Raw genomic sequence first — 14951 nt, 5'->3', positions numbered from 1 at the left:
GGTAGAGCCAGGAGGCCATAACCCAGGAACCAGTGAGCAAGGGTAGCGTGGGAGAAGACGTATCTTGAGGCATGATTCAAGGGAAGAAAAAGAATTTTAAGAATCAAGACTTGGGGCCGGGCGGTGGCGCTGGAGGTAAGGTGCCTGCCTTGCCTGCGCTAGCCTAGGATGGACCGCGGTTCGATCCCCCGGCGTCCCATATGGTCCCCCAAGAAGCCAGGAGCAACTTCTGAGCGCATAGCCAGGAGTAACCCCTGAGCGTCACAGGGTGTGGCCCAAAAACCAAAAAAAAAAAAAAAAAAAAAAAGAATCAAGACTTGGGGTCTGGACAGTGGCGCTAGAGACAAGGCATCTGCCTTGCAAGCGCTAGCCTAGGACAGGCTATAGTTCGATCCCCCAGCGTCCCATATGGTTCCCCCAAGCCAAGAGCGATTTCTGAGCACATAGCCAGGAGAAACCCCTGAGCGTCAACTGGTGTCCCCCCCCCCCCAAACAAAACAAAACAAAACAAAACAAAAGAATCAAGACTTGGCAAATTAGTTTTGGCCTCTTACCCACTGCACACTTGTCATAGTTACCCTCCTCTTAGTTGTCTCTATGGCTTAACTTCCTTGATTGCTTCCCACACATGGATGTCTCCCCAATCTCATTGTGGTCAGAGCTGACTTGTGTGGGAGGGAAACTGGGGAAGGGAACAGGTAGATTTCAGGCAGCCAGAAGGAGATTCTTTTTTGTTTTGTTTTGTCTTGGGGCCACACCTGGTGACGCTCGGGTTACTCCTGGCTATGTGCTCAGAAATCGCTTCTGGCTTGGGGGACCATATGGGACTATGTGGGGTCGAACCTCGGTTCATCCTCGGTTAGTGTGTGCAAGGCAAACACCCTACAGCTTGTGCCACCACTCTAGCCCACAGAAGGAAATTTTTTTTTTTTTGGTTTTTGGTTTTTGGGTCACACCTGGCAATGCTCAGGGGTTACTCTTGGCTCCAAGCTCAGAAATCACTCCTGGCAGGCTCAGGGGACCATATGGGACACCGGGATTCGAACTAATGACCTTCTGCATGAAAGGCAAATGCCTTACCTCCATGCTATCTTTCCGGCCCCAACACAGAAGGAAATTTTTAAGGAGAACGACAGAAGGAATAATTGGAAAAGAAAAAACTTTCAGTTTTTGTAGGTACTGATTATTTTCCTTTGTGACTCTTGTAAGGAGCTTTATAAACAAGTGACAGGAACACCAGTTACAGACAAAATAGTTTCCAGCCTGCAAAAGTAATTGCCCTCGTGTATATGATAAGGATGAAACACATTTTCTATTGAGTTTCCTTTTTTTCCCTTTGGTTGCTAGGAATCTCAGTGCAAATTTTGTGCCCAGTTCCTTTATTTATTTATTTTTTTGGGTGTGGGTAGGGGAGTGGTATCTGAATTGATTTGACACATAATTTTCTTTTCTTTAAATTTTTTTCTTTTGGGCCGAAGAGATAGCATGGAGGTAAGGCGTTTGCCTTTCATGCAGAAGGACAGGATCCTGGCATCCCATATGGTTCCCTGTGCCTGCCAGGGCGATTTCTGAGCATAGAGCCAGGAGTAACCCCTGAGCGATGCCGGGTGTGACCCAAAAATCAAAGCAAAAACATTTTGCTTTCATCTTTTATTGCACCAATGGGGAGTTGGGAGTAGATAAAGGAGTTTGAGGGAGAACTATACTTTGTTTATTTGTTTATTTATTTAGGTTTTTGGGTCACACCTGGCAGCGATCAGGTTACTCCTGGCTCTGCCCTCAGAAATTGCTTTTGGCTGGATTGGGGGATTATATGGGATGCCGGGAATCGAACCCAGGTCTGTCCCAGGTAGGCAGTGTGCCAGGCAAACGCCCTGCTGCTGTGCTATCACTCTGGCCTGAGAACTATACTTTTTAATTGTAGGTGAATGTGAGGAAGTGATCACTAAGGGGGGGGGGAAGAGAGGAGAGAGAGAAATGAAGGAAAGGGGGAAGAGAAAAGGAGGCAAGATAATGAGAGAATGAGAATTGGGGATAGAGGGAGGAGAGGTGGAGGGGAGGGGAGAGGAGGGAGATTTTGACTTTCCCTACAGCAATTAGAAGGCATCAGGCTACTCCAGGTGACAAGTTGTTGACATGGCTTTGAGGCCTGAGTCATCCAAATTGAACCCTGGCAGGTTCATACTGTTTGGAGCTTTTTGGGAAAAAAGATCTTAGTCGAAGAAAACAACATCTGCATGACGGCAGCTATTATTTGTCTTGGCACTTAGCTTCCTGGCAGTTCCCCACCGCCTGCTAGAAGTGAAGGTGATGTCAAGGTTCCCATCCTGCCAGCCTCCTCTTGATTCTGTTTATAACCAACCAAGTAGTGGAAGCATCGCCCTGCTTTGAAGTTCATTCTTCTCTCTTTTCTCTCTCCCTCTCCTTCATCTTTTAACAAACAATGCACATATGTTGCTTGGGGAAACAAAATCCCAGATGTGTAAGGTTCTCTTTCTCCCTTCAAAAGAAAAGTTTGGGCAAATAAGTCAAATTAACCATTCCTTCCTTAGCTTTTAAAAAGTTAGCTCCTGGGTCTCATACATCTCAATAAGTAAATTAAAATGTACTTTTTGGGTTGCTTTTAATAACTTTTTTTGTTCTTGTTTGGCGGTGCTCAGGGGGTTACGCCTAGATCTGTGTTCAGGAATCATTCCTGTTGGGCTCAGGACCGTATGGGATGCTAGAGAACCAACCTAGGTCGGTCATGTGCAAGTCACTGCTATATTATTGCTCTGGCCTCATAATAACTTTTACTCTTTCATATTAAAGTAATCTAAAAGTAAAAATATGGGGCCAGAGAGATAGCACAGCGGCAAGGCATTTGCCTTGCATACGGCAGACCTTGGATGGACCTGGTTCGATTTCTGGCATCCCATATAGTTCCCTGAACTTTCCAGGAGCGATTTCTGAGCGCAGAGCCAGGAATAATCCCTGAGCATTGCCAGTTGTGGCCCCCAGACCAATCAATTAACAAATAAAGAAACCTTTAAAAATATAAAATAAGGGGCCGGAGAGATAGCATGAAGGTAGGGTATTTGCCTTGCATGCAGAAAGTAGGTGGTTTGAAATCAGGCATCCCATTTGGTCCCCCGAGCCTGCCAGGGGCGATTTCTGAGTATAGAGCCAGGAGAAACCCCTGAGTGCGGCCGGGTGTAACCCAAAAACAAAACAAAACAAAAAAACCCAAATAAATAAAAGTAAAAATACTTCCTAAAACCTCATGTATTTCAGTATTTGCAGATGTGATTTTGGAATTTAATTAACTCTAATGCAGTTACTAGATGTGATTTTGGACAAATCATTCCCCCAATTTAGAGACAGATTTGTTGCCTGGAAAATAGATTGTAATAATAATACCTACCTCAAAAGATTTTTTTTTGTTTAATTTTGGGGGATCACACCCAGTAGTGCTCAATGGTTACCTCTGGTTCTTTGCTCAGTAATATTTCTGGTAGGATTCTGGGGACTTTGTGGGGTATTGGGGTCAAACTCAACTTGGCTGCATGCAAAGCAAGTGCCTAACCTGCTGTGTTATCTCTCCAGTTCCACAACAGATTGTTTTAAATATACCATAAACATGTATGAGATAATACATGGTTTTAAAGAACAAGAGACAGAACCTGACATAAGCAAGATTACAAATGATGGCTGCTGTTAGTACCAGTTCCCATATGTCCACTTATCTCAGTACCATCATTTTGTAATGAAGAAGCTGCTGAATTTCTCCATGGGCCAGGTTTCCAAATAGTTTTAACTGTGTGTATGTGGGGGTGGTGGTGGTGGTAGATGACGGATAAAAGTAGACAAACAGAATGATTTATAATTGAATTTTTATATTAAATTTCTCCTTTCATACATACATGACATAATTTATTTACTTTTTTTTTTGAAGGGGATGCACACTCAGTGATGCTCAGAACTTACTTTTTGCTTCCACTCAGGGTTTACTTCTGTCGGGCTTGATGGACCACATGAAGTGCCAGGGATTGAACTTGGGTTGGCTGTGTACAAGCAAGCAGTTCTATTGCATCAGCTCTGCAATGTTTTTTGTTTGTTTGTATTTGGGCCTCACCCAAAAGCACTCAGGGATTACTCTTGGCTCTTCACTCAGAAATCAGTCCTGGCTGGCTTTGGGGAACATATGGGATGCTGGAATTCGAACCACCTTCCATCCTGGATTGATTGTGAACAGGCAAATACGCCCTGCCGCTATGCTAACTCTCTGGCCCCTGCAATTTTTTTTAAGTCAGCCATAATTCATGGAGAGTCTCATCAAATGCCCCTCACTAACAATTTTGGTGGCACCCTTAGAAAAATTTGAGGCTTTCAGAAGGTATAACATATCTCAGTGGGGACACAGGATGGCCAGTCTTGCTGGCTGGATCATGTCTGTAACTCCGGACAGAATGGCTGCCATGTTTCATTTTTATTCCAAAAGCAATATGTAGAGAAGGGAGGGAAAGAAGGGAAAGAAATCCCCTGTATAATTGCCTGGTTCCATTTTAACTGATCCATATGTAAAGGTTGCAGAAGATTCCAGCACAGATTGAGAGCAAAGAAGTTTAATATCACACTTACTTTCAAAATAGATCTTGATTAAGGGCTCTGTGTTCCCTTTGCTCTCTGCTGTTTGCTCTCTGAGGGCTTTAAATTCCAGTGGCAGGGATTAAGAGCCCCGTTTTGTTTTTGTGAGCATTGAGGTGCCAGAACAGTTGGGCTACATTCTGCACAGGGAGAGGAAATGAAAAAAAGACCGCAACCACAGAAGCTGCCAACTGGGAGCTGGGCAGAATTCCTCCCAAAGAGCCTGGGCCCTATGTGGTGCACAAGACATCCAGTTACCCCCTTTCTGGTGCAGAATGGACCTGGGCCCAGAGCTTCAGCATATCCAAAGTGTACTAGGCACACCTTAAAAGCTTCAAACTAGGCATTTGGTTTGGTGGGAAGCCAGAGAGACAGGGAGGCAAAGAGAAAGGGAGAGTAAGAAGTGGTGGGTGCACATTTGTGAAAGGTATTTAGTTCTCAAAACTTTGGCCATGGGTGCTGGAGTGATAGCACAGCAGTAGGTCATTTGCCTTGCATGCAGCTGACCTGGGATGGTTCGATTCCTGGCATTCCATATGGTCCCCTGAGCCTGCCAGAAGCAATTTCTAAGCACAGAGCCAGGAGTAACCCCAAACAAAAGAAAACAAAACAAAAAAAAAACTTTTGTCATGGATGGGAGGACAAACTTGGGCAAAAAAAACATCACCCAATGATGGACATAGGATTTATTACCTGTAATAAATTTTATTTAAGTAAGTAGAGAGAATATGGTAGCTTCTCTTTAAGGGCTGTGAGTGTGAGACACTGAGTAAAATGGAGAGAGATTGATTTCCCCCCATGATTTCTTTGCAGCTCTTGAGGAAGTCTATCTTACAAAGAGGAAAACCTGTGGTTGAAGGCTCTTTGGAGAAGAAACCCCCCTTTGAAAAACCCAGTATTGAACAGGTAAAAAGTAAAAAAAAAAATCCTCTTCTTTTGGCAGGGGATTGGCAGGGGTGCTGAACAAACCTTATATAATGTTTCCTTTGCATCTCTGCTGATCTTTCTTACATCCTCTATACCAAGCTTTACTGGATCTTTAGCAAAGGGTTTGGACCCTGTGAATCAGAGTGAATCCTTGGTTTAAGAAGTGATCTATCTTTTGTCCTTTGGTATTGCCTTAGACCCAGAATACATTGTGTTTGAGGGGAAAAGTTCAGAAGAACATGTCGTTCCTAAGCAAACATGTGCCATGCTTTTTATTGATGTTGTTTATTTTACATTTTTCTCTTTGTTCTTGTATTTGGCACCATCTAAAAACACTTATTTGAAGTGAGGGAACCTAGCAATGTGAATATGTAAGTCAAGGCAAAAAAAACTCCAAAAAGCAAAAAACACACCCCAACAATGTAGACATCCTACCACTTCAAATTTCTGAAAAGATCCTGATTTACTTGATGAATCTATTGACTTGTATAGAATTTTTCTGCCCAAAGCTTTCTTCTTTTGTGTCGCACTTGCAGTCTGGGGTATCTCCTGGCTCTTCAATCAGGAATTATTTCTGGTGATGCTTATGAGGGACCATAAGTGATGCCAGGGATCAAACCTGCAGCCACTTTCTTTCTTTCTTTCTTTCTTTTTTTTTTTTCTTTTTTGTGCCAGATCCAGCAGCTCTCATGCATTATTCCTGGCTCTGCACTCAGAAATTACCCATGACAGGCTCAGGGACCTGGGATGCCAGGGATTGAATCTGGGTTGGCTGCTTACAGGCAAATGCTCTCCCATCTGTGCAATCTCTCCATCCCCCCATCAACCACTTGTGAAGCAATCACACTATCCACTGTACTATTGCTCTGGACCCTGAATAATTTTTCTTTTGTTTGTTTGTTTTTGTTTTTGTCATACCTGGCAGCGCTCAGGGGTTACTCCTGGCTCTATGCTCAGAAATCGCTCCTGGCAGGTTCAGGGGACCATATGGGATGCCAGGATTTGAACCACTGTCCTTCTGCATGCAAGGCAAATGCACTACCTTCATGCTATCTCTCCGTTCCCCCCGTTTTTTTTAATATCAGTATCACTTTTAGTTTGTTATCGTTCAGCTAAATAATTTTCAGATACTCTTTGATGAGGCTTCTAATGACAGAAACCATAGTATTAGAATTTTCACAAATACAATTTTTTTGTAGTTTTTTTTGTGTGTGTGTGGGGTTTGGTTTTTGGGCTATACCCAGCGGTGTTCAGGGGTTAGTCTTGGCTCTGCGCTCAGAAATTGCTCCTAGCAGGCTTGGGGGGATCTTATGAGATGCCAGGAATTGAACCCAGGTTTGTCCTGAGTCAGCTACGTGCAAGGCAAACACCCTATCACTGTGCTAGCCTACTGATGTATTTTTCTCAGTCATCTTAGATAAAAGAAATTCTAGTTGCCCTCAGTCCTATTATTTCTTTAAATTTGAAATTACATGAGACGACAATATTCTTCTTAAAGAATAAATTAATTTACAGCTTCTTTTAAAAATTATTAATTTGAAATAAAACTTGAGGGGTGTGTAAAATTGCTAAAACTGAAGCGGAATGATAAAGAATTGATATCCTCATAATTAGGTTCAATGCAAGGCAGACTAGCTGATGAAATTGGTTAGTTCACACACATGGTATCTATCTACCAATCACATAATATGTGAGTGACTCTGCAAGTACCAAAGCAGGGATATATCTGTAAAACAGTTATACTTCATTGCTTAAGAGGTTTTGACCTTTACAAGCTGGGAATTTGTTTTTCTCCGAAGCTTCCGGATTGCCGCAGACATAGCTTTCCATTCACATCCTCTCTCCCTTGTCACTTTTCATCCACTGTGATCTCCATGGCAAGAGTCCCTCTGGGCATTCCTGTTTTCTAATAAGGAAAAGGAAGAGGTTTTTGTGAATAGAGAGATGTTTGTTCTCTTGCTAATAACCAGCAGCGGCACTGACTATGTGGGTGTTCAGAATGAGTCTGAATGTAGAGCTGCATGAATAAATTGCCTTTCCCTTCTTTCAAGGGTGTGAATAACTTTGTACAGTACAAATTCAGTCACCTGCCATCCAAAGAAAGGCAAACAATAATCGAGCTGGCAAAAATGTTCTTAAATCGCATCAATTACTGGCATCTCGAGGCACCATCTCAACGAAAACTGCGATCGCCCAATGATGATATTTCTGGGTACAAAGAGAACTACACAAGGTAATCAGAGGATCCCTCATTTGCCTTTGGCTTTACAGACATTGTTGTAGACATAAAATTGGTACTTGTCTCTGTAAGTTAGAGGGTTGCCCAGTGATCATGGTGATGCCATTATTGTGGAGCGGATGTCTGTATAATTTAGAATTTCATTATTCTATGGTTCATAGCAATGGAAAAGTATATTTGAGCCCAAGCAAACTCTCAGAATTTATAGGGACATGGTGAGCTACATGAATCCCTGTACATCAGCTCAATAGATTGTAATATAATCAGAAAATGTTTGATCTGTGATGCTAAGTGGAAGACAAAAAGATCACACTGTTATTTCCTTTCATTGCAACTAATGCAAAGAAAAAAAACAAAACAAATCTAAAATTGTCCTAGGGGGTGAGGGTGGAAGGGAGTGAAAACTCATATCCAGTTGTGCTGTAAGCGGCTTCTGTCCTACAGCCATGAGCGAGACTTTGGTGAATCCACTTTAGGGAGAGTGGGTTGCACAGACAGCGAAATATGAAATATAAAATAATGGAACCACACACAGAGAATGTGGGGTCAACACGTTTTTCTGGCAGGAGTGTGACAAGTTTATTTTTTAAACGGGGTTTTATAGGGGTAAATAAGTCACATGTGAAGAATAATTATAATCACAAGCAAAATACAACAGTGACTATACCTAAGCTATGGGTGTGCCTGTAAAAATTCTAAGGTACAAAGGAGAAGGTCACAACTCAAGGCAACTCTTTGTAAGCTTACTTCAAATGCAGAATCAGAATTAGGAGGAAGTAGGAAATATCTAGAAACTTGATCTTTCTGGGCTGGACTCTATTTTTTCAGGGGTCAAGTAAAGGAAGGAGTTGATAGCCCAGGGGTCTGCTCTCTGGCTTTGCCCTTGACCACCAGAAACTGTAGCTGCAAGGACATACTTGTAAAATAGAAAAAACATAGTCTTAATTTATAAGTTCTAAATATTATCAAGAAAAAGGGTTCTCTTAGTAATCTTTGGTGCTGAAATTTCTAAGCCAAATTATTTGATAGAGGCCACAATTTTGCCAGAAATTTACAAAGGAGAGAAGCCAAATAATGACCAAAAATGTAATGCCAACTATCTCTTTGGAAATTCCTCAACCATCCACGCAGGGGAAAAAAGGCGTCCACAGCAGGCCTTTTGAGGAACCCCGTGGGGGTATTTTCAGTTCTCCCCACCAGGAAAATCTGAGGATACATCTGGTGGGCTGAGCCCCCCTAAAAGTTTAGGTGTGCACTGGCACAGTGGTAGTCAAGGTTTATTCCTGGCACTGCAATCAGGGATCATACCTGGTGGTGCTCAGAGGTACCAAATGGGGTGCTGCTGGGAATTGAACCTGGATCAGCTGTGTGCAAAGCAAATGTCCTACTTACTTTCTAGCCCTAATTTAATTTTTTTGGGGGGCCATTCAGGAGTTACTCCTGGCTCTGAGCTCAGAAATTGCTCCTGGCAAGTTTGGGGGATCATATGGTGTGCCGGGGATCGAACCCTGCAAGGCAAATGCCCTATTGCCATGGTATCACTCCAGGCCCCCAGTTTTAAATTTTTATAGGGGCTGGAGATCTAGTTCAATGTACAAGGCATCATCTACACATGTAAAGACCTGGGTTCAATCTTCAGCACAAGCCCATAAATTGCTTCTAAAACACACATGCTTATGCATACACATACAAATTATTTAATCTAACATACTGAAAATATTATCTTTCAACAGATGACTAATATTTAAAAACTTGTGATGAATTATTTTTTCCCTTTCATGGATAATCCTACCCATCTCAACTAGACCCATTTAAAAAGGTGCAGTAGGGGCTAGAGTGATAGCACAACAGTTAGGGCATTTGCCTTGCATGCAGCCAACCCGGATTTGATTTCTGGAATCCCATATGGTTCCCTGAGCATGTCTGGAATAATTTCTGAACATAGAGTCAGGTTCTTCCCCCCACCCCCAAAGTGCAATAGGGCGTGGCAAAAATTTTTTTTTACTAAGAGAAAATGCTTCAAACAAGAATGACTGCAACTACTTTGGTTCTATAGGTAGGTCTAGATGATTCGGATCCTTTTGCCCCTCAAGAAAAATATTTGCTATTAAATCAATATTAAGATTTTATTTATTTATTTATTTTTGAATTTTTGGTCACATCCACCTGTGCTCAGGGAGCTTTGCGCTCAGAAATCATTCCTGGCAGGCTTGGGGGACCGTATGGCATTGGAACCACTGTCTGTCCTGGATCAGCTACGTGCAAGGTAAAAGCGCTACCACTGTGCTATCTCTCCGGTCCTCACGATTTTATTTTTTTAAGTCAATACTTTATGTTAGGCTGGAGTGGTCGTACAGTAGGCAGGACATTTGCCTTGCACATGTCTGATTCAGGTTCAACCCCAGCACCCCATTTTGTCTCCTGAGCACCACCAGGTATGATCCCTGATTGCAGAGCCAGAAGTAAGCCTTGACTGGGTCTAACCCATCTACACTAGTTTACAATGAAAGGAAATACTGAATTTGCATGTTCTTTGTTTGTTTCGTTGTGTTTTGTTTTTGGTTTTTGGGTCACACACGGTAGCGCTCAGGGGTTACTCCTGGCTCTATGCTCAGAAATTGCTCCTGGCAGGCTCGGGGGACCATATGGGATGGCGGGATTCGAACCACCATCCTTCTGCATGCCAGGCAAATACCCTACCTCCATGCTATCTCTCCGGCTCCAAATTTGCTTCTTTTTGACCTCCACTTAGCATCAATATATCAAACATTTTCTGATTATATTACAGTTTGTTGTGCTGACGTACAGGGATTTATTTAGCTCACCATTTCCCTGTTGCTGAGTTTTCTCTGCTCAAATACACTTTATTGCTATAAACCGTAGAATAATGGATTCACTTACAAAATCTTAAACATGCATCAAGTTGAATGACTTACATTTGTTTTCACTTAAGAGCGTCACTTAATTATGAAGTTATCCTTCTATTCACCTATTTTGGTTTTGAGGTCACATGTGACAGTGATCAAGGGATATTTCTGGCTGGGTGCTCATTAGTAAGTCTCTGGCAGTGCTCAGGTGATCCTATTTAGTACCGGGATCTGAATTGGGGTTGGCTGTATACAAGGCAAGCGCCCTTCTTTTTGTATTGTTTCTCCAGCTGCTTAACACATTTTATGCCCAGATTGTCTTTTTAAATATATCTTATGGATGAATTAAGCTAAATTCAGAGGGAAGTTATGAGTTTTTTTTGTTTGTCTGTTTTTTATTTTCTTTTGTTTTTGTTTTTGGGTCACACCCGGCAGTGCTCAGGGGTTACTCCTGGCTCCACAGCTCAGAAATCGCGCCTGGCGGGCTCGGGGGACCATATGGGATGCCCGGATTTGAACCACTGTCCTTCTGCGCCTAAGGCAAACGCCTTACCGCTGTGATATCTCTCCGGCCCCGAAGTTATGAGTTTTTATACAGACACATATCAAGGGAGATTTCTCAAAAGGACTGGAGCACATGGTTTACATGCATCAAATTCCTGATATGATCTCCAGCACTGACTGTACATTTCTCTGAGCACTGAGTCAAGAGCAGACCCTGAGATCAATAAACTATAACAAACTCCACAAACAACCTCCCTCGAAGATTCCTTTACATAAACAAATATATCCACATATACACACATTTGTTGTTGTTGTTGTTGTTTGGGGGGCCACACCCAACTCAGGTGCTCAGGTTATTTCTGGTTCTGCACTCAGAAATTACTCCTGGCAGTCTTGGGGGACCATCAGGGATGCTAGGGATTGAACCTGGGTCAGCTGTGTCCAAGGCAAATATCCTACCTGCTGTGCTATCACTCCAGTTCCTATACACACATTTAAAAAAACAATATATATGTGTGTATACATATATGTGTGTATATATATATATATAATATTTTAAAATTAAAAGCAGGCATAATAACCTAGTGGCCTGTAAATACTACCAGTACCAGAAGATTTTCTTTTTTTGTGGGGGAGGGGGTAGTTTGGGTCATATCCGAGTGTGCTTGAGTTACTCCTGGCTCTGCGCTCAGAAATTGCTCCTGGCAGGTTCAGGATATGGGATGCCAGGAATCAATGGTCCTGGATCGTGTGCATGCAAGCAAACGCCCTACTGCTGTGTTGTTGCTCTGGCCCACCAGGAGATACTGTGTCTCAGTAGATGACCCGTGTAGAACAAGTGTCACTTAAGATAAGCTCTCCTCTCTGGTTACTGCCTGATTTCAAGTGGATTATCCTCTTCCCACTATTCCTCTTCCTCCTCCTACAATATATCAAGTTTGATTTGTAAAGTATTAATATGAACTTATTAAAGTTATAAAAATTCTTTTAATAATTGACTTTTATAGAATTAGATTCTTCCAGGGGCCAGAGAGAGAGCATGGAAGTAAAGTGTTTGTCTTACATGCAGAAGGTCTGTGGTTCAAATCCCGGCATCCCATATGGTCCCCTGAGTCTGCCAGGAGCAATTTCTGAGCCTAGAGCCAGGAGTAACCTCTGAGTGTGGCCGGGTGTGACCCAAAACCCAAAACAAAAAAAAAAAAAAAAGGAATTAGGATTTTTGAACTTTTTGTCTTCATTTCTGTGTGGAATATAGCTTTGTTAATAGTGAACTAGGAAGTGAAGGCAGACAACACTCGCCGCCCCTCTTGTCCTACCATCCCACTGTATTGATAAAGAAAGGGAAGTTATGAGAAACTACCTGTGAAATGACCAAAATCAGTACTTGTTTCAGAGTAAAACCTCATTGCTATGACTACTTGGGAATCTAAGAAACCAACAAGCCACCACAACATGGTGTCTCACTGATACCAATCTTCTCAAAAATAGGTAATATTATAGGGTGGAGGCGCCACGAGGCTTTATCTTGATGAGTAAGTGAACCTTCAGACCTGTAATGCTGCCACAGCAGATAATTTACAGCAATTGCAGCAGTTAGAACAGAGGGCTGAAAACTCCTGGAGCCCAACATCACCATGAAATGGGGGTGAAATAGGATTCCTCATGGAAAACACTTGACCCGGAAAGTGATGAGGTTCATCACCCAGCTAAATGCGAAGGATGATCTGATAAAAAATTTAGTGCGGGTTGAGCAGATCTGTTTAAATGACCTCTTCCTTCTGCTCAGCATAATGGAAAAAATAACGAGTGTTTTATTTAGTGAAACCATTTGATTTAACATATTCAGTAATTCTCGATATGTACTACTTATGCTCATCTATAAATAATAAATATAGGTTTAGGTACATAAACCCAACTCACTGTGGTTTTAGGAGGAAAAAGCATGAGCAAATATTTCAAATTTTTGTAATACTATTACATTAATGTAACTCCATCAAGAAATAACCAGAGGGAGCCAGAACAATAATAGCACAGTGAGGAGGGCATTTGCCTTTCATATGGCCAATCTAGATTTGATTCCTAGCCCATATGGTCCCCTGAACACTGCCAGGAAAGGCGCCTGAGTGCAGAGCCATTGTAACCCTGAGTGCTGTTGGGTATGGCCCCAAGACAAAAAGAACCTGAGGTAGATTAGACCAATAGATAGTACTAAATATTTGTCTTACAGTTGGCCAACCTGGATTCAATCTCCCAAGCCCATCATGACTGATCCTTGAGCACAGAACCTAGAGTAACCCCTGAATACCACCACATATGGCCAGAAAACCAGGGGGGAAAATGACCTGAAAATCAAATATAGGAGGAAAATATATATGACCCATAGAATATGCTAAAGGAAAGTGTCAATTCATCTTACATTCTAGAGAGTTGTGTAAAACTTATTTATCAGAATTGAGAAGAATACTAGCATTATTATTTCCAGCCCAGACTTTAATATCAAGCTAGGGAAGGTTCCTGAAACTTTACTATTTTGACTCTGCAAGGAAGATGACATTCGAATAATTTTGCACTCGAGTTCTTCAACTTACTCACATTTTAAAGAAAGGAATGTGCCTGTGAGTCAATGCGCCATCTTTGTTAATGTAAAAATAAAAGTACATGCTTTGCATGCAGGAAACATAGGTTCCATTTTGAGAGTTTCCATGTTTGAGAAAACAGCAATAGGAAAAAAAAAAGACAACCAAATGAACCGTATACTGTGTGTGAGATGGAGATTAGGGTTTCACACTTGATAGGCATGTGTTTTCACGGACCCACAACCCACTCAAGGGTTCACTTTGAAGATTATGAATTTCTTGTGTGAAATGTCCTATGAATTATACAGTAAAATTAAATGCTCCCTAGCCTTTTCTGCTGCCAAGACGACTATTTCAAACTTGACAGGGTAGAACACAATACTTAAGTTACCCATTTCAGTATTATAATGGTAATAAGACTTTTGATGATCAGTTATTAAAACTGAAAAGTTGAGAGAGCAGTAGAAATAGTAGAAGATCTTAATTTTGAATCTAGGCCAGAGGAACTAGCACTAAATTTTTTTCCCCCAAGGTGAAACACCATCAATTTATGGAGCCGTCACCTGCCACAGACAATACAGGGAAACTATACACTAATACAGTTCCATATTATGAAAACAAGTGAAGAGCTATTGAGGTAGCTCAATGATTTGAGTTCAGGCTTTGTATGGAGGAGCCTTGCATTAATTCATGAAACTTGATGGTTCATGAGTTTCATGATGGAAGCAGCTTCTGACCCACTAAGAAAATAAGTCAAATAAAGGGCCAGAGCAATAGTACAATGAATACTGTGAGGTATTTGCATTGCATGCAGCTGACCCAGGTTTTATTCCAGCGTCCCATAGCCCTCTTCCCCCCCCCCCCCCGAAGCCTACCAAATAAGTGTGAATAAATGAATAGTTTTCTATTATTAACAAAGGGAGCTTGCTCCAGAATTTTTCATTTTTTATTTGTTTGTTTGTTTTGGGGCCACACCCACCAATGCTCAGGGGTTACTTCTGGCTATGCGCTCAGAAATTGCTCCTGGCAGGCTCAGGGGACCATATGGGATGCCCAGGATCGAACCCATTTTGTCCTGGATCAGCAGTGTGCAAGGCAAATGCCCTACCACTCTGCTATCTCTCCGGCCCCAGGATTTTTCACTTTTAAAGAATCAGGAAAGCAGCACAAAAGGAGGAGCAGTATCAAATTTCTTTTGGAAGGGGACCAGAC

At 42.0% G+C, this 14951-nt stretch overlaps 1 protein-coding gene across 1 annotated transcript in view; it reads left to right on the top strand.

The window, feature by feature from the left end:
• Positions 1-14951, top strand: part of KAT2B (lysine acetyltransferase 2B) — a 122915-nt gene that overhangs the window by 58706 nt on the left and 49258 nt on the right. The window contains 2 exon segments of the mRNA XM_049766478.1: positions 5440-5532; positions 7605-7786. Coding sequence (XP_049622435.1) covers positions 5440-5532; positions 7605-7786 — 275 coding nt within the window.

Source organism: Suncus etruscus, chromosome 20 (assembly GCF_024139225.1).
Source record: "Suncus etruscus isolate mSunEtr1 chromosome 20, mSunEtr1.pri.cur, whole genome shotgun sequence".
Classification (NCBI taxonomy): domain Eukaryota; kingdom Metazoa; phylum Chordata; class Mammalia; order Eulipotyphla; family Soricidae; genus Suncus; species Suncus etruscus.
This window is presented reverse-complemented; position numbering and strand designations above follow the sequence as displayed.